A 22,715-nucleotide genomic window follows, 5' to 3' on the forward strand; every position below is an offset into this window, starting at 1 on the left:
GTTATACTCTCCCACCCACGCAGCACTACAGTTTCTTTAGAAATTTACCCCCTTTCTCGAAGCAACAGTGTATGCCTCCCCACCCGAACGACTAACACTCAAAACGACAGCTTTAGAATATCTTAATGTTTGCCAATTGACATTATCAGCTCAGTTAATGAAACATAATTCTACTGACAAAGTATTAGAATAAAAGTTGAAAAAAATGGAACATTAAAACTATTTAGGAACACCACAGACTTGCCAAATCAGCAATTCTTAAGGGTAGGACGAGATATAATGCTTCCTATTATCTTCCTTAGCATGCAACTTTCTTATTTGGGCCTAAATTTGAGTTGGATTAAGCGTTACCTCTGTCAAGTGAGCCAGAATATTAAAGACGCTTTATTTAACTGGATCGAAAACGTTTCTACAAGATTTATCATAAAAAGATAGGGTGACAGGTCACAAACCTACTGTATTTCATTTGGCGCGATGTAGTCTAAACGATAGCATTCAAAATTTTTCTTCATTTTCACGACGGGTGTATAAACTTTTAAAACTAAATAGAAAGTATAAAACAAATTTAGTTCAGTTTAATAGTAAATATTGACATTATTGTTCTCATCCTTTAGATGCACCTATCGTTTTCAAGCCTAAGGTTTTGTATTATCAGATCAAGGCTTAGACAAGTGAAGCAGAATATTTAAAAGCTTCAGGTTAAACGAATGGGAGATATTTCGACAAGATTTATTATTGAAAAGACAGACAGCACAAGGATTTAATCTTTTAGCTGGGTACAGTGTAGACAAAAGTATACAGATTTTTGCCAGTGTTTGTGGCCAAAGAGAGATTCAGGTTTGATCTTCTGCTAGTGGAAAGCGAGAAAGTTAGTGGTTTAAGCTTCCTGTACAGCCTAATTGAAAAATATAAATATATTCTTTTAACTAAATGTACAAGTTGAATGCTCGGTAAGAGTTAAAATTAGAATAACTTGTTCAGGAAGGCACGTAACTTAGGAAAACGCAAACTGAAACACGCAACTTCAACGTTTACTATCGGATCATAAAATAATTCAAATCACGTATCAGAAATTTCGTAGTTGCTTTATCACGTAAATAGTGGAGGATGCGAAGTCAGTTTTGACGTCATATTAGTCAGCAGTACAGGCTCGTAGAGAAAGAGGAAGTCTGAGTACAGAAAGTAGGTCATCGTACACCAGGAGGGAATACTCAGGAGCTGAGTGTTGTTTTGGTCACGTGATAACAGGTAAGATGGCGTTGTACGGGCGATATCAACGTGTCGCGTTGACATTTTTGCTTTGGGGGTTTTCGTTCGTCCATTCATCTTTGATTGACTATTCCTGCCAGAATTGGGAAGGATATGGGAAATTTTTGGATGTAACCTTTGGTGATCAACCTTCGCTGTCAAAAGCCAGTTGTGACCAGGATGTGCAGTTAGAGACATTCTCGGACTCCCCGCCACGAATTCGTTATTCACAAGCGGTAAGGATTTTAATAAAACTTCATGGATGTTTGAAGCTTATCGCTGAATTGACTGGAGAGGGGTGGAACCTCTTCACTAAACAAGAGTAACATTGCTAAGTCTTACTGAAATCGTATGGCACAGCTGTACGTATTGTACAATTTGTATCAGAAAAGTTCGACTTGAAAAATTATAATTTGCATTATGCATCTCACAATGTTGATAGAGAAGTCGTCAACTAGTCCGACACGAGGTGCCATAGAGAGTGTTACTAATGTTTGTATCACATTTTGGTGTCTACTGTAATCTATTACTTTACAGACCAAAAGAAACAAGTAAATCTATATGATAACAAAGGAATATTTTGTTAACCCTTTGACCCCCAAAGAGTGACCAGCATCCAATTTCTCCCAACATTATCATCCCTGAATCAAACATTTAGGTCACAAGAATAGAGAAAATGATAATCAACTTAAGGAGCTCTTGATTGTTGAACAAATTCTCCTCGTCAGCACCAAAGGCAATGCATAGAGAACAGTACAGAGAATATGCATATTTCTAATATTAGGGTGTTAAAGGTTAATGGTGATGCCATCTATCCTCCATTATATAATAAGCTCAGTTATTCACACATTCTGATTGGTTCTCACTTATGATCTATAAGAGGACAGACGTCTGAATGACGTCATTGTTAAAAACTTTTTTTCTGTGTATTTAAATTCTTTATTATATGAAACAAATTGATTCCAAGTTGCCATACGTCTGTTCAGTAATAGATCACAGAGGACGTCAAAATGTGGTAGGAACATCGGTGACACACTTGGCTGCGCCTCGTGAGCCACTTTTTTGTTCTTACCACATTTTGACGTCATCTGTGATCTATTACTGAACAGATGCATGGCAACTTGGAATCTATTTGTTAAATAGAATGTAAGAGAGAACCAGTCAAAATGTCTGGGTATTTCAGCATATTTTAAAAATTCTCATTTGACAGTTACATCAAGTACAGAGATGTGTTTCACCAAATTCATCTAGGTTTCCTCTAATCTTCAGCGTATTTTGAAAATTTGTATTTCTTGTTAAATGTGGAGTGTAATGAAATTTGTGCCAAGGAAGCATAGCACTTCTCCTTTTACAAATCCTTTCTTTACGTCTGGAGAATGATGTGAAGTTAAAATTTGTATATTGGAAGATCTCTGTCTCTCTGTATGTGTTAGTACATCAAAGGTGGATTCCCTATTAATATTTTCCCTTTGCATGCTTTTGTGCCAGAGAGTGTGATTTTCTGACATACATGTAGATATGTCAGCCCTAAATTTGTTCGTCTGTCCGTTGTTCATTTGATGGGTTCCTGATGTGCTACTTGCATGACTCAATCTTTTATCTTTCTACCTTTGTCTCTGTTTTCTTTTGCAATTTTCACTGCTTCTTATTTATTTGGGTTATGTTTCACCCTTGTAGTTCATTTCTGAAAAGGCTGAGAATGCAAACTTATAAGACTCAACTTCTTTATTGCCTGCTTGTGCTCTCAAATTTACATGGAGCTTTTTGACCTTGTTTAGTTTAGATTTCGATTCCATTGCTAATTTGTTTACATCACTAGCTTTTAAATTGATTGAGTATAAACCACTAATTCTCTGTTCTTTGAAAGTTCTATTACATTTATCTTTCTAGTTTTTGCTTGCTCTATTTCTCTGAGCCTTGTTGTAAGTCTCTTAATGCATCTGTAGTGAAATTTCACTCGAGCTCCCACAAGATCACGCTCTGCTTTCTTTTAAGCTTAGATCTGATTTAAAATCTTCATTGATTACAATGTTTGCTCTTACATTGTATCATAGGCTTTTTGGGATGTGCCTTCTCGAGATGAGCTTGTAAGAGTCGAAGAGATTTCTTTTCCAGTAGTGTCAGGGATCTCTAGACTCCATTTCATTAGGGCTTCACTTTTGGTACACAGTCAATTTCCTCCATCTCCCCATCATATTCTGATTGATTAGAAAGCGTCGAATGCCTCGTAGTCATATAGTCACTATCCAACTTTGAGTCTCAAGATGATATGGCTTTCTTTAGGTGCTTTATGGAAGGTCCTTGGCATTTAAAGAAAGGAAAATTCCCAAAATCATTTCCTGTCTTGACAATTTGTCTTTAAGTTTTTCTTTGCGGCAGTGTAGCATGGTTCCTGGGGTGACACAACAACATTCCCCAATCCAGGGCCCAAGATGCACCTTCATGGACATGAAAAATTTTAAGCTTTCACAGTTTGAAGAATTGCAAGGTTCTATGCAATTGCAATAATTATTTCACTGCGATGATCAGTAAACTAGGAAATTTCTTTTATTGTAAAAAAAATTTGGGGGGTTAGTGGCACTTAAAAAAGCTTAGATTGCTGAATTTCTAAATTTTATTTGAGCTCTAGCTTTCAAAGTTTTAAACTACAATAAGAAACTTGGGGCTTTCAACTAAGCTGGTGTGAACCCGAAGATCAGCAAAAAGCAACAATGTTTTTACATTAACTGCAATGGTTCAAAGCTTTCAGACATTTCTACACTTTTTTTAAAATTTAAAATATGCATAGAATTGTGCAGGGCCCCCTGAGATAAAAAATAACACACATACACTTCATGATTGACTATTCCTGTTGTGCTGAAACCAAATGTACTTTTAGTGCATGTAGGCAACAAGTAAATAGTCTCCTCCAAACTTACTGCATTCTTGAGTCTGCACAAGGCCAAGAAACCCTGGAAGTAATATAGTTTGTATGTCATGAACTATACATGACATGATTGTACATTATTTCAAGGTGCTTATCAATATTTTACTTGCAGAATATAAAATCTCTATGTAAAGTTCTGATTTTAATAAGTGAAGTTAGAAGCTATCATGCTTAATTATATGTGAAAAATTTATTTCAGGTTTCTGTTAAGAAATATTTGATAGCAATGGTAGATCCTGATGCTCCCTCCAGAGAAAGCCATAGTTGTAGAAGCTGGCTTCACTGGATTGTTGGTAACATTAAAGTGAGTAGAATATTACACCAATCTGTTTTACAAAATTGTTTTTTAACCTCCCAAGTAGAGTTATTACTATCATTAAAATTGTGTGTTTGTTTTGTGTTACTTACTTGTTGATTACTGTTGTCCTCTCCTAGGGAGATGACTTAAAAAAAGGCAATATTATAGGTGACACTTTCACAGGTAAACATGATTGTGTGCATGGCCTGTGTTTAAACCAAAATCAGTGTTAAAAGCACTTTGGACCTTGAGTCAAACTATGTTCTAGAATGAAGTCATTTGATTTTGAACCCACTTCATTCCCCCCAAAAAATATACCAGTATACCTCTTACTAAGTGAGTTTGTACCATTCTGTAAGTTATGGACCAAGTTGTTTCTGCTCTGATTTATAGCCTAAATGTGAAACTATCTGTCATTATACTTCTTTTGTATCACCCTTTTACCAGTGTTACTACATTTTGTTCTGCATCCTGTTTGCTTTTGGTCTATGATCTCTTATTACAGTCTACCTTTCAAACATTTTGCAGGTTACAACCCGCCTACTCCACCCTCAAGATCTGGTCCACACAGATACTACCTGTTTGCATTTGAACAAAAGCATTCCTTAGATGACAGAGCAGAGGTTGGCAAACGTTGCCAGTTCTCTGTTGATGATTACAAAGAAAAAAATGACTTGACTCCTGTGGCCATGAACATGTTCCAAACAGTTAATAATTCTTAAGTTTACTCTATGCAATTGTCATACATTTGAACTGAGAACAGAAGCCAAGTACTCAATTCATGGTTCTACATTTGGTTTTTATCATTTTCCAAGGCACAGAGGGACATGGTATTTAGAAATTTGATTTCTGCCAAACATGAAAATCAAAGTTGTAAATGTAACAGCTCATTTACATCAGGAAGTGTTGTGCTTTAAAATATTACAAAATATTCTATAGGAGAAACCAAGATAACTCTTAAATGCAGGAACTCATAAGATGAGACTTACTAATGGTAAGATTATTTATTATTTACAATATTATTTGCAAAAAAAGTGATACAGTATCTAGAACCTTTCTAACTCAAACAAAAAATGGTTCGTGTTAGCTGAGTAAATGACTGAAAAAAGGGGTCAAGGAAAATCAGATCTTTTTTGAGTTACCAGAAATTTGAGTTTACTGAGTTTAAGTTGGCAGGGTTCTACTGTATATGTGTGAAACAGAATAACCATTGACCAGCATAAAGATGAAGCAGATTTTAAAAGTTAATAGATATATTTGTGATAAGGTCAATAATTTCCTGACAGGAAACATTACTGTCATGAATTTTTGAGATAAAACAATGACAATAGAACAGCTTTGTAGTTGTTTTTACAATGGAGTAAAAATTCTTTGAAATGAAATAAATGCTTTGTTGGAAATTATTGCCAGGATGTTTCTTAATGTAAAAATAGTGCTTTTATTCACACATGCTCTCAAAACTCATTACAGAAATTATAATGGCCCGATATGTGTACCAGAAAAAAAATCCTATTGAACATGTTTTAAATGCACAGAACTAAACTACACAACATAATTGAAGGTCTGTTTTAAGTGTGGAACCTTACATTTTGGAGACTGGATGGGGCAAATGGTTACTGCTGTAGGGTCCAGGGTTTGAGGTTCAGATTTGAGCCCTGGCTGCACCATTTTTAAGGGTTTCAATAAAAGCTGATTACTGGTAGTCTACTGCTGCCTATAAGACCTCTTGCCATCTGTTGAGCTTGTGAAGCTCCTGAGATTGGGTTTCACCTTTGGCCCATTTTCCGGGCTTATTACACCATGGGCAATCACATATTCAAAAAGTTATTGAAACCCCTGTATTTCCTTCTTTACTTTTAAGTAAGACAATCTTCTTTACTTAAGTAAGACAATCTCATTGTGCCAATAAACTAACAGGGAAGCCTGATGAAATGCTGAGAGTAACCTGTGATGTAAAAGCATCCCATCCTAGGGTAGTAGCAATACTTTCAGCCACTTGATGCTTTAAACGCTAACATTGTGGGTCACATGTTGCATCTTAGGAGCTCACTTTGTCCTTTATGATAGAATTTGTAGAATATGTGAATATGTTCAGCTGTTGTTGTTTTGGTTCCTTGAATTTTCCCAAGCTGGGCTCAAGATTAAATTATGACAGCTTGCACATCATAAGGTGACACACCTGGCCTGTCTCATATGAGAGTAACATGCTGCTTAACATGTGAATTCAGCTCACATGTCAAAGAACAAACACATTTCCTCCATTAGTGATATTGTCTGTTCTTACAATCCATCAAGCAGGGGGTAGCAGATAACTCCACACAACTTGAGTGAAATTAAATTAAAATAGATTGCTTGAGTGCCATACTCAACTAGAACTCAATGGTGCATTACATCATAAAGTTAGAGAGCTCATTCAAGGTAAAATTGTTTAAATTACAAATCAAATGCAATCTTACATGGGTGAGTCATGCTGATGATGATGATGATTGCCTTTCAGGTAGTACTGAAATAATGCGTTTGCAAACATGAAACATTAGGATGGGACTTGTTTCATTAATAATTAGGTCAAGGCTGACATGAACAAGAGTCACCTAGAAAATTAACATACACACAAAAAAAACCAAAGGTTATGCCTTTTAATGTTTTATTAGAAAAAAAAATGATTTACATTACTTTCAAGCTTAGCTACACTCTCTCTTTTAGTAGCCAGTGATCACACATTCAAGTTTCCAGAGAAATAAGTACAAAAAAATTGCTGTGAGGATTTTGTCCTTAACAGCATGCCTGTTTCTCTGTTTGAATTACCCTCTACTTTTTCTATTTTGAGAGGTTTGAAAAACTTTTCAGATTACATCAATTTTTGTTATATTTTAAATATGATTATTAATTGTACTATTTACTTCACCATTTCCATACAGTAATAATCTTTTTAACCCCTTATTATATACTCAACAAAATATCGCGTTTCTGATTGGTCAATGATGAATGCATAAATAGGTTATAGAGTGCAATAGAGGTTATAGAGTGCAATACGGAGAAGTTGCCATGGAAACACCGGGGAAGCGCCAAATTTGAACACCAAATTATAAAAAAATCGAGAATATAATAAATAAAAAATCGTATGAACCTGCTCGTGCATTTCGTGATTTATGGTCACTCGTGATGTTTTGAAAGTTCTCAAATTGCACTCGCCTACGGCTCGTGCAATTTTGAGAACTTTCAAAACATCATTCGTGCCCATAAATCACGAAATGCACTCGCGTTCATACGATTTCCTATACTTACACCCCAACACAAGCATTCATATTCTCCATACAGTTCTCTTTACATTTCTTATCTCAGTGACAAAGAGAATTTGATTGACAATCGGGAACTTCTTAAATTGGTGATCATCTTCATGTGTAATTTTCATTATGTATTGTTATCAGTTAAAAAAAAGGTTCATATTTAGCTCAAAAGCTGATGGGAACAGACTAAAGGAATGTATTATCCATGCTAAAACCTTAATACTATTTCATTTGTTTCGTTCCCACACCTTCTAGTTCTTGTCTGAATTTCAAATGAACCTGGCCTGTTCTAATACCCTCATTCAAGTTAAAATTAATGATTAAAAAAATATGCAAGGCTGTAAAGGAAGTTAAAGAGTGAAATAACTTTTAAAAACTGAAGCTTCAAAGCATACACAACACATTTACATCATTATTAATTTAAAATTAAAATTGGAAAAAAAAATGCAATTTTGTAATCTTATATATCAGTCAGAAGTCCTGAATAGCTCACCAAAATTAAGAGACTTTGAGACAGTTTTGCAAATAGCTGTAACAGAAAGAAAATGACTAAAAAGAAAATTTTACTCACCATAAGACCCTGTGGCCTTAGGGTTAAAAAAGAGAAAAAATACTGCTTTCAAAAACTGTTCCTTCAAGCACTGGTGGCCATGTCTTACAATGCCTTAGGATACTCAAACATTTGTCTCTTGAGCTTGACTTCTTATTGGGTTTGCTCCTAATGCTGGAGGCTTTTGCTTGAAAGCAGGCCAGCGACACACAGGACAACAATAATGACCACTGGAATTCCCCCCACAAAGCCACTCTTCAATGCACCTCTGATGGTAACAGTGACCACAAGGGAGGCCAAGTAACATGCATCCACTTTTGAAATCCTCCAGACATATTGAGCAGTCTTGTGCCACCAACATCCCAGGTGGTTTTACAGATTCTTTGCAACAAGAATTGTGCTTGCTTGTGCACTGCTTATGTTTGTTGTCAGAGCAATGATTCACCTGAGAATGACAGAATCTCCAAACTGGGAGGCTGTTAAGATATTCAGCAGGAATGACGGGACGGAGCCACAGTTCAGGGACTGCAAGGCGTCGAATAAGAAGTTCAAACCCATCCTCAAGACCAGAAACACTGTAGTTTATTCGTGACTGTCCCAAAGTGGGAAATGTCTGTACAACATTTGTAAAGTAGTGAAGATCTTGAGTAAACCATTCTGTGATTGATGTTACATTGTCACTTTCACTCTCATATCCAAAGTACCATCTAATTCTCTTCTGCACCCACCATATCATTATACCATAGCAAAAATATCCCCCAAACATTAACCACTTGTGTTGTAATCCCAAACCTAAGTAATTTCTCATAATTGCTGAAGCATCTGATGTCATAGCATATCTGGAGTATTTCAGGACAAAATCCAGAACTGGAGTCAGTAACGGTAGTTGCAATATTGAGAGGACTGGAAGGCAAAGAATTATAAGGCTGGTATTATAAAATATCAGGAGCCATATGAAGTTAATTAATCTTTTCAGTATGCCCCCATCTATTATGAATAAAGCCATACAACAGCTCACATTTATCATCAGGAACACTGTCACAAATACATCATTCACTTCTGGATGTAGTGTTTTTAGGAATAGTTCAAGGTTATGATATCTTATCCACTCTCCTTTTCTATAACCGTACGTCAAATTCCCCTCTGGTGTAAATATCATGAGCCTTGGAAAATTTTTGATGTTGTAGTTTTTCAGGATATGTTTTTTTGTCGTCCAATCGAATACTCGTACGTGTCCAAATCGAACTCTTCCCGTAAACTGAACTGAAAGGGAAGCAAGGTATAAAGGAGGTTCTGGTAATGTCGTGAATAATACGACATAGACGGGATTTTCTTTTATTTTCTCTTTAAATGTATTAGAAAATTCTTCTACTCTGTCAAATGTTTCTATCTTCAAAGACAGCTCTTTGCTAATCCACCTGAACACCAGTTCCACCGAAGGTTTTGAATCGTATGTTTTTAAAATGACGTTACCCTTCGGTTGATTTCCCTGAGGCATAGAAATAGCGAGGGACGGCTCCTTCCAGCCATACTTAATGCACAATCTCGGATCATTGCCACAATTAAATGTTCCGATTCGAATACCAAATCGAACGATCTTCCGTTTAAGGACCAACCATTGCTTCCTACGGAGCAAGGACGAGTGACCTTCAGGTATGACATCAACCAACCATGTCCCGGCTTTGGTATCTTCCACTTCCTCAAAGAAGTGAGATGCTCCAGTAAATTGCAGCTCGTTGCTTTTCTCTTCGTCTTCTCCAGAACTTTCGGTGCTAATAGAGCAGCTTTCGGCCCCTGTCACCGCTCCGCAAGCCTCGACTAATTCAGCAAGCTCTTTCTTCTCCACCAAACCCGTGTAACTAACGCCCCTTTCTTCCAAAATCGCTTTTAGTTTTTTAACACTCAGAGCGAACGGACTCAACAGCTGACTAGCCAGACAACCAGCTTTCAGCCATGTCGATGAAATTTCGAAGATTCGAGCGGCAAGAAACACCAGAAGGAGATAGCTCAACAACACTACGAACAGCTTGGCCAACATGGCGACCATAGGTAATAATAAACACGAAGCTTATCAGGTGTTTAATTTGGCGGCAATTTTTTTATAAATTCTGCGATGTAATTGGTTGGTTCGAAAACGAGTCGCGACGGCGCGATGACAAGTGTGCGGCTCTTTTGACGCGTATTCCAAGAGCTTTAAAGTCTGATGAAAATTTGGACTCTTTTGTAAAGAAAGGAACTGAATTTCCATTTTTATGCGATATCAGGTGAAGATCAGGACAGCATGGACCCGATCACTTCAAAAAGAGTGAGTCATAAGCTGTGTTCTCTGATGAGGAGTTTCAAACGGAAGATGGAAGACACCTTTTGCAGACATCTCTTCAAATGGTGATCTTCCCGGCCAGCATAGTATCTCTAATTTTCTCTATCCTTCTTACAATCTGTCTTTAAGTTTACTTATTGTTATTTTCATTTCTTATCACTTTCAGAGCCATCACTTTTCTTTGAAGTTTCCTAAAAACCGTCACAGGTTAACAGCTTGTTTCACAATTACATAATTTCTGTTCTTCATAATTTCCATTTTGCCTTCAATGGTTCTCTAGCTGAGTGAAAAGAAACTTCTTCAAAGCTACATATTATGTCTGTTTCCGGAAATGGTAAGTGCCTATATCGTTTTATTCCTAATGTACCATATCCTTTAATGTAATTCTAAATCCAAGCTGCAAAATGGGGATTAAAAAGGATGGTGCATGTAAAGAAAAATGGATATGTGGACTGGGTATGAAATACTCTTTGTTACAACCAGGTGCTTTTTAACTTTTATTCACCGAAGTGGAGGTGAATAACAGTGGATATTTACGGAGCCACAAAGCATCGAGGTAATTAACCACCACTTTCACCAACACTGAAGAGAATAATTGTTTTAGGATATACCCCACACAAACCAAAACAATTAGTTTATTTCTGTCAATATACTGTAAAATGGTTGGAAATCGAATTGTTGAGACGGGATTTTGTCTCTTCAACTGCTCAGAGTTGATTTGTACATGTGCTTGCTAATCACTATTCACCTATGTGGAATATACTACTAAACAACTTTGCATTTGAACAGAAACACAAGTTAGAGGTTGAGATATTCCAAATTACTATGAAATGCACACACAAACTTACCTTATTTTAGCAGGGAAATATACTAGCATCAGCTTAATCGTGTTTTTGCCAAAATTGTGTCATGAAAAAAATAAGTCATCAATACAAGGGCAATTTCAAAGTTTTCAATAAGGAATAGTCTCTTTAGAGTTGAAATCTTGTTTGATTAGTTTCCTCAAAGTACTTTTTTACAAGCATGACAAGGCAAATGAAGTCAATCCAAGAATTATATATTTTCCCCCACTTCCTAAATATACACACAATATCTGGGCATTCTGCTCAACCAAGCCATGGTGCCATTTGTTCAGCCTTTACATTTAATTTATAGATCAACTATAACCTACAACTGTAATGAAAACTAAATGAACCAAAGGTGCACAACTCAAAGCATTAGATATTTCTCCTAACCTTAAAAATAAAACTTTTCAGAAGATAGCACTTCATTGGGATAGGTATGCAAGATTTGCGAGATGTCTTTCTTGCTCCATTTTTCATCATTTGAGCTCAAAATTGGTTAAAGCTGTTAACCATAAATTAAATAATAGACTTAATGCAGTCTATTTGTTGTTTTGAAAGTGGAGCTAGGGATTAAGGTCAGGTCAAAGATTACAAGGGAAAACAGATTGAGGAGAATGGTGCACTATTATCCCTTAAGTTTTTGGAACTAACATACAGGAAGAATCCTGTAGAGATTAGTCAGCAGCTCTGTAGGAAGGTGTAGGATATATACAATTTGGGCTGGAGGATAGGGAGGATAGGGTCTGTGTTGAGACCCCTTAAATGTTTATAAATGGACATCAAACAGACTGTAAAATTCTTCAAATCTTTTCAACTTTTATTGTTATTATCTTTAAGTGACCAGCACTGTGTTTATCGAGTCAATGACCAGCTTGACTTTTACTTAGTTTGTTATAATCTCTGACATTTTGAAAAAAATCATTCTCCTTGATAAACAGTCAACATCTATAAATGTTTATACAACTGGGTTAAACCCGTATGTGAGTACTCATGAATATCAAAAAAAGCTATGAATTCTTGTAAATTTGATTTCTAGTTATGAAAAAAATTATGTATAATTATATCTACTGTACCAAGGAGAACAATTTGGCAATACTTAACTTCTTTACACAAAATATCTTACGTTAAATTGTATACAGAAACCAGCTGTATTTTTTGTTTCTATTTCATATTTGTATGAAAAATAGGCCTAGTAAGACACTAAGTGTCTAGAATGATCTGCACATAAAACTATGTACATTAGGACCAGCCTAATTCTGAATTTTCTCAACTTATAAATACAACTAGATTTGCATGTGAAGAGTGCCATGGGGCACTTTGTCTTGATAAACAATAACACCAATTAGCAAAACAGATCACTGTTTTCATGAAGGTTATGTTAGCTCAAAGAAATACAGAGACCAGCTGTATGCTAACATAAAACTCCATAACTGAAAAAATACCTTACATTAAGCATTATTATGGCACTTCCAGTACCTTGCAAAACCTGCATAATGAAAATCTGTACAAAGGACCAGCCTTCCTTTAAAATTCTTCCTTGAAATAATATACACAAATGTTCCTCAAAACATAAGGCACTTATCATAATAAGAGTTCTTCAAAACCGTAATGTTCTTAAAACTGTAGTGTTGAAACAGTGCCTGCACTGTCAAATGTTTCTGGCAAATACTTTAAAAAGAGTTCACCGAGGTCACTGGGACCTGAAGGGGTGATGGTGTTGATTGAGGAGACCGGCTCTGGATGGGTGAAACAGTTCCATTACTTTGAGCCATGGCTTTTCTGGCTTCCTCCTCTTTTTTAGCTTGTTCTCTCAAATGGATCTTCATGTGGCGACGGCGTTCATCAGATCGTGCAAATCGTCGACCACATGTGTCACAGGCAAAAGGTTTCTCACCAGTGTGTGTACGGATGTGAGTTGTTAGATGGTCTGAACGGGAAAAGTTCCTCATGCAGATCCTACACTGGAATGGTTTCTGTCCAGTGTGGGTTCGCATGTGGCGTGTCAGTTCATCAGACCTTGAGAACCTTCGTGGGCATGTATCAACTGGGCATGCATAAGGCCGCTCACTTGGTGGTGTTCGTGAGCGCCCATCAGCAGGGTTGTTACGCTTTGCTTTCAGTATAGCAGAACCAGCCTTGGCAGGGCGACCTCTTTGAACAGGTTTTGGTGGCGTAGTAAGAAAGTCAGAAGGAGTTGTGGTGTGCAGAAGGAGCTTGTCCATCATTGCAGAGTGATCTGGAGACATTGTGGTAGGAAATGGAGAAGGACCACTAAGTATTGGCCATTTCATGTTCAGTGTGGCTGTAGCTTGCATAAACATCGGTGAATTAGAGTTCACTGGCTGTTGAATAGGTCGCTGGTAAAAGTTGGTCTGTGGGTTGTTTGCTGCTGAGACTGCCACCTGCTCTTGTGGAAGTTCTTGTGGAGTAGGAGTCTGTACCTTGTTTGGTGCCGAACTTACTTCCTGGGACATTGGAAGCTTTGTGTCCGAGAAAAATGTGCTCCAAGGTGTAGTTCCAGCCTGACTGATCAAGGGAGTAAGAACTGTGCGGTCAGGAATCCACAGATTGTGAGCAGGAGAACTGTAAGGAGAAGCGTGTCCGCTCGGTGGTGGAGTCGATCCAGTCGGTCCCGAAATCACATCATGTAGACTTGGGACTTTAAAGTGAGCCAAGCGCTGTTGGCAGGCTTTGACAGACTGGTTTGCACCCTCCTGCTTTACGTCTGGCACAGTGTAATCCAGGTCAAGATCTCCTGAGAAAAGCGAGAAGGCAAAATCAGTGTTAGCGAACTAATGTAAATAAACCATACAAATTGGAATGAGTGGCATCATAAATTAAACATTGCCTCTAAAGGGAGCGCGTTGCGCAAGAAATATTACTTGAAATCTTCACTTACTCAGACAAGAACCCTTACTTTAACAAGAAAAGAGAGACACTTGTCTGAAAGATACACAAGACTGTTGCCCATGTTCTTAAGTTTGACGAGAGTAATGCGAAATTGTCGAACTCGAACAATTTCACAAATTAGTTGAACGAACAGATTCGAAAGGCACTTAGCGAGACTGACGGTTAAAAATGTTCGAAAGAAAGAAATTCCCACGGTCTTATGCAGAGCCAACGCTTATTTTTGAAAACACCAACACGGCGATTCGCGTAGGTGGATTCGCTTCCGACGATAACAGACAACTTGGTCCGAACGGTGGCTGTTAGAATTTAACGTTCGTTAGTTTTACTAAGTACCTGGAACAGAAGTGTCGTGGAAATCAACCGGCTCACCAAAAATATTCGTTGGTTCATCCATGCCGGCGTGAACAAATGAAAATTCCTCGGCGCTTAGTTGAGGAACTTGGCGAGCAAGCTGAGGTGTGAGAAGACTGGCGGTATCAAAACCAAAAAGTTGGTCCGTAGCAACTTGAGCAAGGCTATCCAAAGCTTCAGTCATGGTAATCATCATGATAAATTACAAATACTTGGTTCTCCAAACGGTTGGGTTAAATAACTTGAAGTAGTTTTTTGTCGTTTAAACTGATCAACAGTATAGGTATAGGTCGAGTTATTGGCCAGCAATAACTGCGACTCGGCTTAGAACTTCGGGGTCGTTTGCGTTCCGTCGGATTTACCTCCTTCGCTTCGTAGAGCTCGACGATTCTGTGTACGAACCGAGTGGGCGACTCCTTAAATCTAAAATTCATTGTTCGTTTGTAAATGTCGTGACGTGCGAGAATTTTCCAATAATGTCAGGCAGCCAATGAACTCGGTGCTAATTTTAGCCGATGTGCGTCATGCTTTGACGTAGATAGATATTGCGTAAATGTGTATTGTTTATCAATAACCGGTATCGTCAAGCGGTTTGATCGAAAAATGACTCTCGGCACATTTTCGTTTCGCCCGGAATTTGAAACAAATGACTTTAATTCTCCACTAAGAATCCTCTTTCATCGAAAAACATAGAATTGCTAGGCGACAAAGCGAATGGAGTCGAGAGTTTTCGTTTCTGGCGTTACGGAAATGCTAGTTGATAATTTGCATACGCGTCATCGGTTGTCACCCTAGTTTATATTGTACAATTGTTCAATTATTGTTTACTCTATGACGTTCATTCGCTGTTGGGCCCTTAGTCAGTCGTCCGTGACAAGAAACGAATTATCTAGACAGATTCATGCAAATATTTTGGGGGTTCGGTTACCAACTTTAAATATTGCTCAATTTTTGAATGGTCTTGTGCCCGTACTTCAAAATTCGGCTTCCTCGAACGTGCCTCAATTTATTTGCGAAAAAACCCATCGTTAAAAATTTATCACTTGTTACTGGGTTATCTTATTTAAAGAAAAATGTAAAATAAACCACTTAAGATTGGGAAGATTTTTCTGTTAAATAAAACATTGTACAATCTGCCGTTGAAAAAAAGATTTTTTTTATATATAGTTTTACTTAAATTTTCTTTTTCTAGAGAGTTTGCTGCGCATTAAGCCTTTATGAAAAAAACATGTTTTTCGTTTTTATTATCACTATTACTACCTTTTCCCAGTTTCTAAATTGGGAAGTCTCCAAAATATTTTTGTTAAAAATAAACCATTTCTATAAACGGACACCAATTAGTGCTGCCGTGGGTGTCCATGACAAAAAAAGAATGATTTGCCGAAGGCTGAATAACAGGAGCAGGTGCATTAGTTTTTGCTTGGGTTTCGTGATAAAAATAGCTCGCGAATTACGTTGGCTGACGTCAAATGCTTGCTGCGAATCCCCATTTCACCCGTTGGAGCAGGTGAAAAACACAGATATCATTAACTTGACACCTATTACTTATTCATAGAATTTGGAAGCGAAGCAAAAGCGGATGAAACAGGGACTGATGACATCGCATTTGAAAACTTCACGGTTTTGGCATTTTGCTTTATACGGCTAATTTGAAGAGAGCTCGAGGATTTGAGATGTTACTTAAAAGAAGCGCGGTAGCTATGGGGAATCGTGTTGTGTCGTTCAAAAATGTGTCGATTTTGCCACCTCAGTGAAAGGGAGACTGAATTTGCAATTCAAATTCTGGAACGATATGAAGGATGTTTTTGAGTTTATTGTTATCAGGTTTTTGGAGATCCGCCGCTTTCGGGGTGGCGGCTTATCAACGAAAACGACTCTAGAAAAAGCGAAATTTGCAACGATACATATTGCCGAGATCGAGGTTTTTTTGTCACATTTACTTGTTTTCCTTGTCATTTTCCAATCAGGAAGGTTAAAGTCTACTTTCCAGTTTATCGTTTGCATTCCGAAAAGAAAAAACAGCAGTTTGCTTTAAAGTTTTTCCTTTGATGCTAACGAGAGTGATTCAATTGTAGCAGTTATCATTCATATTGTATTTTTTTCGTTTTTTCCGGAACCAGTGCCGAGCCCGTACGTCAAAAGTTTTCGGTAGAATATTCGTTCATAACTTGAGTCGGATTAAAAAAAAAACGTCCTCTAGATCTTGAACTGTGCGCGGAACATGAAGAAAACGTTCGTATTATTTTTATCATTTTTCCCACCATCTTCGTTCTGAAAATGTATTTACATTTAAATATTAAATTGGTTTTGTCTGACTTTTTCCCATTAGAGAGTTCAAGAAAGTGATAAAGATTTCATGTTCCAGCAAAACAGTTTTTAGTCTTTTTTTTTTTAGGTAAAACCTTTTACCTTACTTCACACTTAAGTATCTGTCTTGATTTGTCAAGATGGTTGTCGAGAAGCAGTTTAGCTTTTCTCATTATTACTTATTTTAAAAAAAATCATTGTGGCTAAGAAATCCCGAGATTCCTTTCCGGCAGGAGACCGTGTATTCTATTACCATATTGGTTAAAATAACTTTTATGCACCCCTGAAAAAGAGGAAGGAAAAACGAGAGTGCTATGATTAACACATCTCTTGTGTTTTAGCTTATAATGTAATTTCTACACATTTTGAAGGAAACTAGAAAAGGAGTGATTTTTGGAAGACATTTCTTAGAGGTAAATATAGCTCAGTCGCATTTTCAGACAAAAATTAACTATAAATATACATGAAAGGCGGACAATTGTTCTTTTGTAAAGCGTTCTGTTTTCTTATTGCTAGATATATATGTGTAAGAAAAGGAGAGAATACATTAGAAAGAACGCAGGAATTAATCATTGCGAATCGTAACGTTTCTTTGGCAAAATAAATAACTCAAAGAAGGAAATCGAGAGGCAAACCGCCTGTTTTTGTGATCAAAACTTCCTTTGCACGCGTGAGAGGTGCGTGTCCGCAAGCTCTCTCATGCGTGTCCAGATTATTCTAGAAACGACTAGCGAATGACGTGACTGAACAACATTGCGCAACATAACTACTGTAACTGAGTAAACGTGAACTTTACCCTTACACGTCTACTGACACACCCACAAACGTAGCATTCTTAAGTCACGCATTTACCAAAGTGTTTTGCAATCCGTTGGTGGCGTCGTGTCGGCACGACCGTAATCTCTGACTGAATGAAATTACTTTACGGTCACGAAGCAGTTTGGGCTTACGGTCACGTTTGCTTCTTCGATTCGTGTCAGCTTGTTTCTGAAGAAGCATTTCATGATTGTATTGAAGCCATAGCAATACAAGTTTTATGTTATTTACAGATAATATTTGTTTTCTTTGGTTGTTAACACTCACTTCAAACTAAGTTTTCTGTTTACATTGATGATCCGTGAATCAACTTTTGGCTTAAGAGTGTACTACAGTATGACGTTATTTTGATCGATATCGTTTCGTAATATTTCGTCACCTTTTCGTTTGCTTGCTGAAACATTCCATCGACTTACGAAAGTCGCGAATTGTTGAATTCCCTATATTGTGAAAGTAAAGGATCAGACCGTCGTCCGGGCAACTTGAATGGAAAGATGACTACTGAGTTGGAACCTCTGGGAATTGAATTAAATTAATCCGTTGTATCACCCGACAGCCTCCAAGGATGCTTTAGTCTTCATTGTCTCAGAACATCGAAGCTCAAAGTGGCCAAAGTTTTAGAGTATTGAAAACTTAACCTAGGCTGAAGTTAAGGTGATAACATTTTCTGAAATTTCAAGTACTGTGTAGCTGAATTCAGTGGCGGCCGAACAGGGTTATGTCTGTATGCTGTATTCAGGACAATTCAAGTGTTGCCATTTATGACACTTCGATTACAAAAGCAAACGATGCTTTTTGTTTAAGTTAGAGATTTTGAAAAGGGAAAAAAGTTAGCAAATCTGAAAGGTTGCAGGTATCAACTGGTTATCAGCACGTTAAACTATAACACGGTCTCGACCATATGAATGATTATGATTATCGTTGAAAGAGATCGTGGAATTCGATTAATGATTCTATTCTTAAATTTAAATAATATTATCTCACAAGTATACATCGATAAAAAAGCTATTCTCTATCATGACATTTAAAGACGTTTGACCCATTTTGTTCGTGTACTCTTCAACTGTGATCGTAAATCGGAAGGTTCAGGGCAATTGCATTTTTTTATGGGAAGCAAAAGAAAAGAAAGAATAATTGAGACTTAACGTTCTAATTGAAACCACCGGCAGCGTTTCGTATTTGTGTGGTTGTACTTCTGATCCAGTTATTCATAAAAACATAGGAAATAATGCATAGGAAAGGGTTGTACAAGTCTTATAAATTATCTTTTGGATTATACGAATGTTACCCCTGGTTTCAAGTGTGATACGCACGACTAAAACAGGTGGTTCTTAGAGCTGACTCTAATCACCTCACTAAAAAAATTGCCGCTAGCATGAATAACGGGGTTGTATAAGAATGGAAATACATAATGAAGAGTTTGTGCAGCTGACTTCATTCCTGATCAACTATCCTTGACATTTCTTTCTTTCTTTCTTGAAAGTGTTGTACTTAGGGACTACACATATGGCCATGCTCAGAGCATGTTAAAAAAGAAAGTGAAGGGTATTCTAGGCTTGCATCTATAAAGAATCATGTTTAGCTTGTTCAGCAGTCACCGTCAAAAAGTGGCGTTAACTCCGCCTAAGAAAAGCGTTTTAACAATTAGATTTACTCTAGATTTTCGTAAATTTGAGTAAAAACACTTTGCCTGCCGAAGGGCGTCGTGGAACGAAGCTACTTGACCTCCCATCCTGCGTGGAGTACCATTCCACAAAGCAGGCGACCGGAAAACGGGGAATTTGAAACTTTACTTTCTGCAACCACAACGTCGTTTATAGATGCGATCACTTTTTTCCCGAAATCGTTTTTCTCCATGACAAGCATTCAATAATAACTTGGCAACACTCATGAACTCAGTGGATCCTTGAATAAGAACTCAAAACGCCCCAAACTCTTTGGGCACATATATGAAATAAGTCTATTCCATAGAAACCGAGATATAGACACCACGATTATCGTTCAGTTCACTGATTGAAAGAGCATTCCTTGCAAGCCGGAAATGACAACACAAATGCCAGCACTGTTCAACTACAGAAGCAGAGGATGCATTTATTTAGAAGGTGCACGGCAGATTTATCAAATAGATACCGTTAGCAGAACGCGTGGAGAAGTAGCTATTAAAATTCACGCTGGTACCTTATAATAAGTATTTTGTGCTTTCTACTCGTTATTGTTCGGCTCAGCTCTATATGTTTCTGTTTTAGAGTTTTCTCTTCGGGCTGAGAGTTAATGTCCGTTCTTGAATTCTCGTCCTTACTCTAGCTATTAAAAGCCTAATACTCTTTCTGAGGTATTACAAGTTTTAAATTTATCAATGGCAGGGGATAAGTATCATGACGACGCAATGAAAAGGTGACAATATCAAGCGCTTAGTGCTGATAAAGGACACCGCATTCCCATGATCTCTCGATATCTTTTAGGTACAACTGATTAAAAGTGCGGGGGCTTGTTCTAGCTGTGAATCACGCTATCTGCTGTTTCGTTACCAAGGCGGAATATCATCACATGAAAGAGGACTCCTCAAAACTTCAGAACGCTCAAGAGACAATTGATCTGTACTTGCCTTTGTTTTGTACTATTCCTCGCTCATCAACAAGAGCACATGCTGACGGGTTTGATAATAGCAAATCCACCTGTTCGACTTTGGCATCGCCATCACCTGTGCAATTTAGACAATGCTTACATCCGGTGTGTTCTAACTCATTGCAAACATCAATCACGAGAGTTATTTGTCTTCCTTGTGGAACGCATGACTGCATAACCGCAACCCTCAATTGTCCTCATCTCATCTCTTAGTTGTTTTGAGTTTCCTTTATTTTCTTATTTTACTGAAGTTAAAAGGTACTTCTTCGATTTAGACGTCTGCATTTTCTTGGGTCAACGCCAATCCAGGGAGTCCTTATATTTCCAACAGAACTGAAAAAATTCCCTCAAAAAGCATGCATGATGGCGTTGGCACCCTTTGTCTTACACTCTATAGTGTGGCTGCATGTGTGTGAGGCGACTAGCAAACTGTATCAATGGTGAAAAATTAGGAAACGAACGCTTATCTATTATCTATCAATTGTTTAGTGTTCAGTTGATAATCCAATGTTCGTTATGGTGAATTTTCACGATCTCGGTGATGCAATTGCTTTGGTCGAGTCTTTTCCTTGTGGGTCAAAGACTTTATTTCTCGGTGTGTTTACTCAGAAATCAGTCGTGGATTACTCGTTGGAGATAAAAAATTTAGATGAAATACAGTGTTAAGGTAGTTTTGCATATATTAAAACGGAAATGCTTTTGTGATGCAGCAACCGGTTTGGGGTCGAACTAACTGATTTGGCTTAATTGATCCGACATTCGGCACTTTGCATCGCAATTCGTTACAGAATACTTAACAGAAGGCGTGTTTTCACAGTAAAGTAAGAAATGCTGCTTTTAGATAAATGCTGAAAGCTGTGACAGTTTGCGTTTCTTTAAGGTCTGCTGTAACTTCATATGTACACTAAAATGTTAGCTGAAATGAGAAGCAGTTACTCAGGTGTGAGCAACATATGCCAAGATCTTGAGACTGACAACGTATCAAATCCAGTTTAGGTGAGAAGTTCAAAGTCTACTCTTTCTAGACTTGAAATAAATTGAATTTTGAAAGTTTATGACGAATGTCCTGAAAGTTATCCACAGGGTATGTAGTGGCCTACATGTCGTTGCTATCCCCTTCCAACTAAGCATCGAATAGACTGACTCAAAAACTTCTTGAGACTTTCTTTTTTAATTATTGGTTTTGAACGCAAAGACCTCTGATGGGTTTGTCTCATAGACATTTTATAGAACCGAGAACTTCCAATTGTAAGTAATACATAATCTATCTAAGCGGGACAGATTCCATCATTTGCTAAAGGAAGAACTCTGTTTTAGTTTTGTTCACTCAAAGCCGCCGTTTGTACGTTTTGAAGATCTCTTCAGGCCAATTAGAAATGCACTTTGACCATAGCTGATGATTTGCTAATTTGAGGGTTGTTTCACGGCTCATAGTGTTATTTTGAACCAATGTATTTTCATTATGTGAAGCTCTTTCCCGGTTGCATTCGGAGTTGAAGGTTAGGTATCAGAATTTCATGTTGTCGATAAACTGAACCAAAGTTCACTGCTGAATTTTCAGCCGGTGTCAATTGCTCTCATTACATAAAATTACTACCCGATAACCTTTTAGAATAAGAGTGTGCCTACTTAGGAGCATACAAGCAAGCTTGTTCCCTATTGCAGCATCAGTAATGCAAACTGTCAATGAAATCAGCAGGATCTCGGCTGCCCTCAGTGGTTTCAGTCAAATTTTGGTGAGGTGTACAAGATGAAAAGGCTTTCAAATACTGCTAGGATTTGCTTCGTTCTCAGAGGACGATCAAACTACCCTTGTTATTGTGTCAGAACTTTGACTTGACGCGGTATGTGTGATCGAGTGATCTTTCTCGGTACTAGGCGCGGCTTGTTTGAGCCGGAATGTTTGCGCCATAAAGTGATTGAAAGAAAGCTAACATGTCCTACTCAGACATACGCCTACATAGTGCAGCTTCGTCAACAACAGAACTGAAACCTTATATTATGTCTATCGTGACACAGGTGAAAATAAGATAGGGGTCTTCGTCCATTGAATGTCTTCACGCAAACTTTGTAATCACTATCGAGTTGTTATTACGACATCTGGAAAGGTATAAAATTATGTTAAAGTAAACCTTGGAAAGCAACTTTTTCGATGCAGCTTAGCTCAAGCCCTGTCCAAAACAACACAAATTTTGTGGCATTACCAAGACTTCGCCGGTTGCGACATGATGA

The 22,715-nt window shown here is 37.5% G+C and overlaps 3 protein-coding genes and 1 long non-coding RNA gene across 4 annotated transcripts; 2 read left to right on the top strand and 2 right to left on the bottom strand.

Moving 5' to 3' along the window:
- The first annotated feature begins 612 nt into the window (after positions 1-612).
- On the top strand, positions 613-5,872 carry LOC113680246 (protein D2). The gene is made up of 4 exons (XM_027197263.2): positions 613-1,484; positions 4,374-4,478; positions 4,610-4,655; positions 5,001-5,872. Exons 1-4 carry the CDS (start codon positions 1,254-1,256, stop codon positions 5,192-5,194), a joined length of 576 nt encoding a protein of 191 aa, XP_027053064.2. The 5' UTR covers positions 613-1,253; the 3' UTR covers positions 5,195-5,872.
- A 1,230-nt stretch (positions 5,873-7,102) lies between these two features.
- On the bottom strand, positions 7,103-10,377 carry LOC113680245 (E3 ubiquitin-protein ligase RNF103). The gene has a single exon (XM_027197262.2). The coding sequence runs from the start codon at positions 10,354-10,356 to the stop codon at positions 8,434-8,436; it is 1,923 nt and encodes a 640-aa protein (XP_027053063.2). The 5' UTR covers positions 10,357-10,377; the 3' UTR covers positions 7,103-8,433.
- A 62-nt stretch (positions 10,378-10,439) lies between these two features.
- LOC149050264 (uncharacterized) lies at positions 10,440-12,459 on the top strand. Its single transcript, XR_016183733.1, has 2 exons — positions 10,440-10,614; positions 10,796-12,459. It is a non-coding gene; the product is annotated as an uncharacterized LOC149050264 (long non-coding RNA).
- LOC113680250 (uncharacterized) lies at positions 12,271-15,127 on the bottom strand. Its single transcript, XM_027197268.2, has 2 exons — positions 14,718-15,127; positions 12,271-14,229 (listed from the first exon to the last, which is right to left on the bottom strand). Exons 1-2 carry the CDS (start codon positions 14,929-14,931, stop codon positions 13,145-13,147), a joined length of 1,299 nt encoding a protein of 432 aa, XP_027053069.1. The 5' UTR covers positions 14,932-15,127; the 3' UTR covers positions 12,271-13,144.
- Between the last annotated feature and the right edge of the window lie 7,588 nt (positions 15,128-22,715).

Source organism: Pocillopora damicornis, chromosome 2 (assembly GCF_964200805.1).
Source record: "Pocillopora damicornis chromosome 2, jaPocDami1.2, whole genome shotgun sequence".
NCBI lineage: Eukaryota > Metazoa > Cnidaria > Anthozoa > Scleractinia > Pocilloporidae > Pocillopora > Pocillopora damicornis.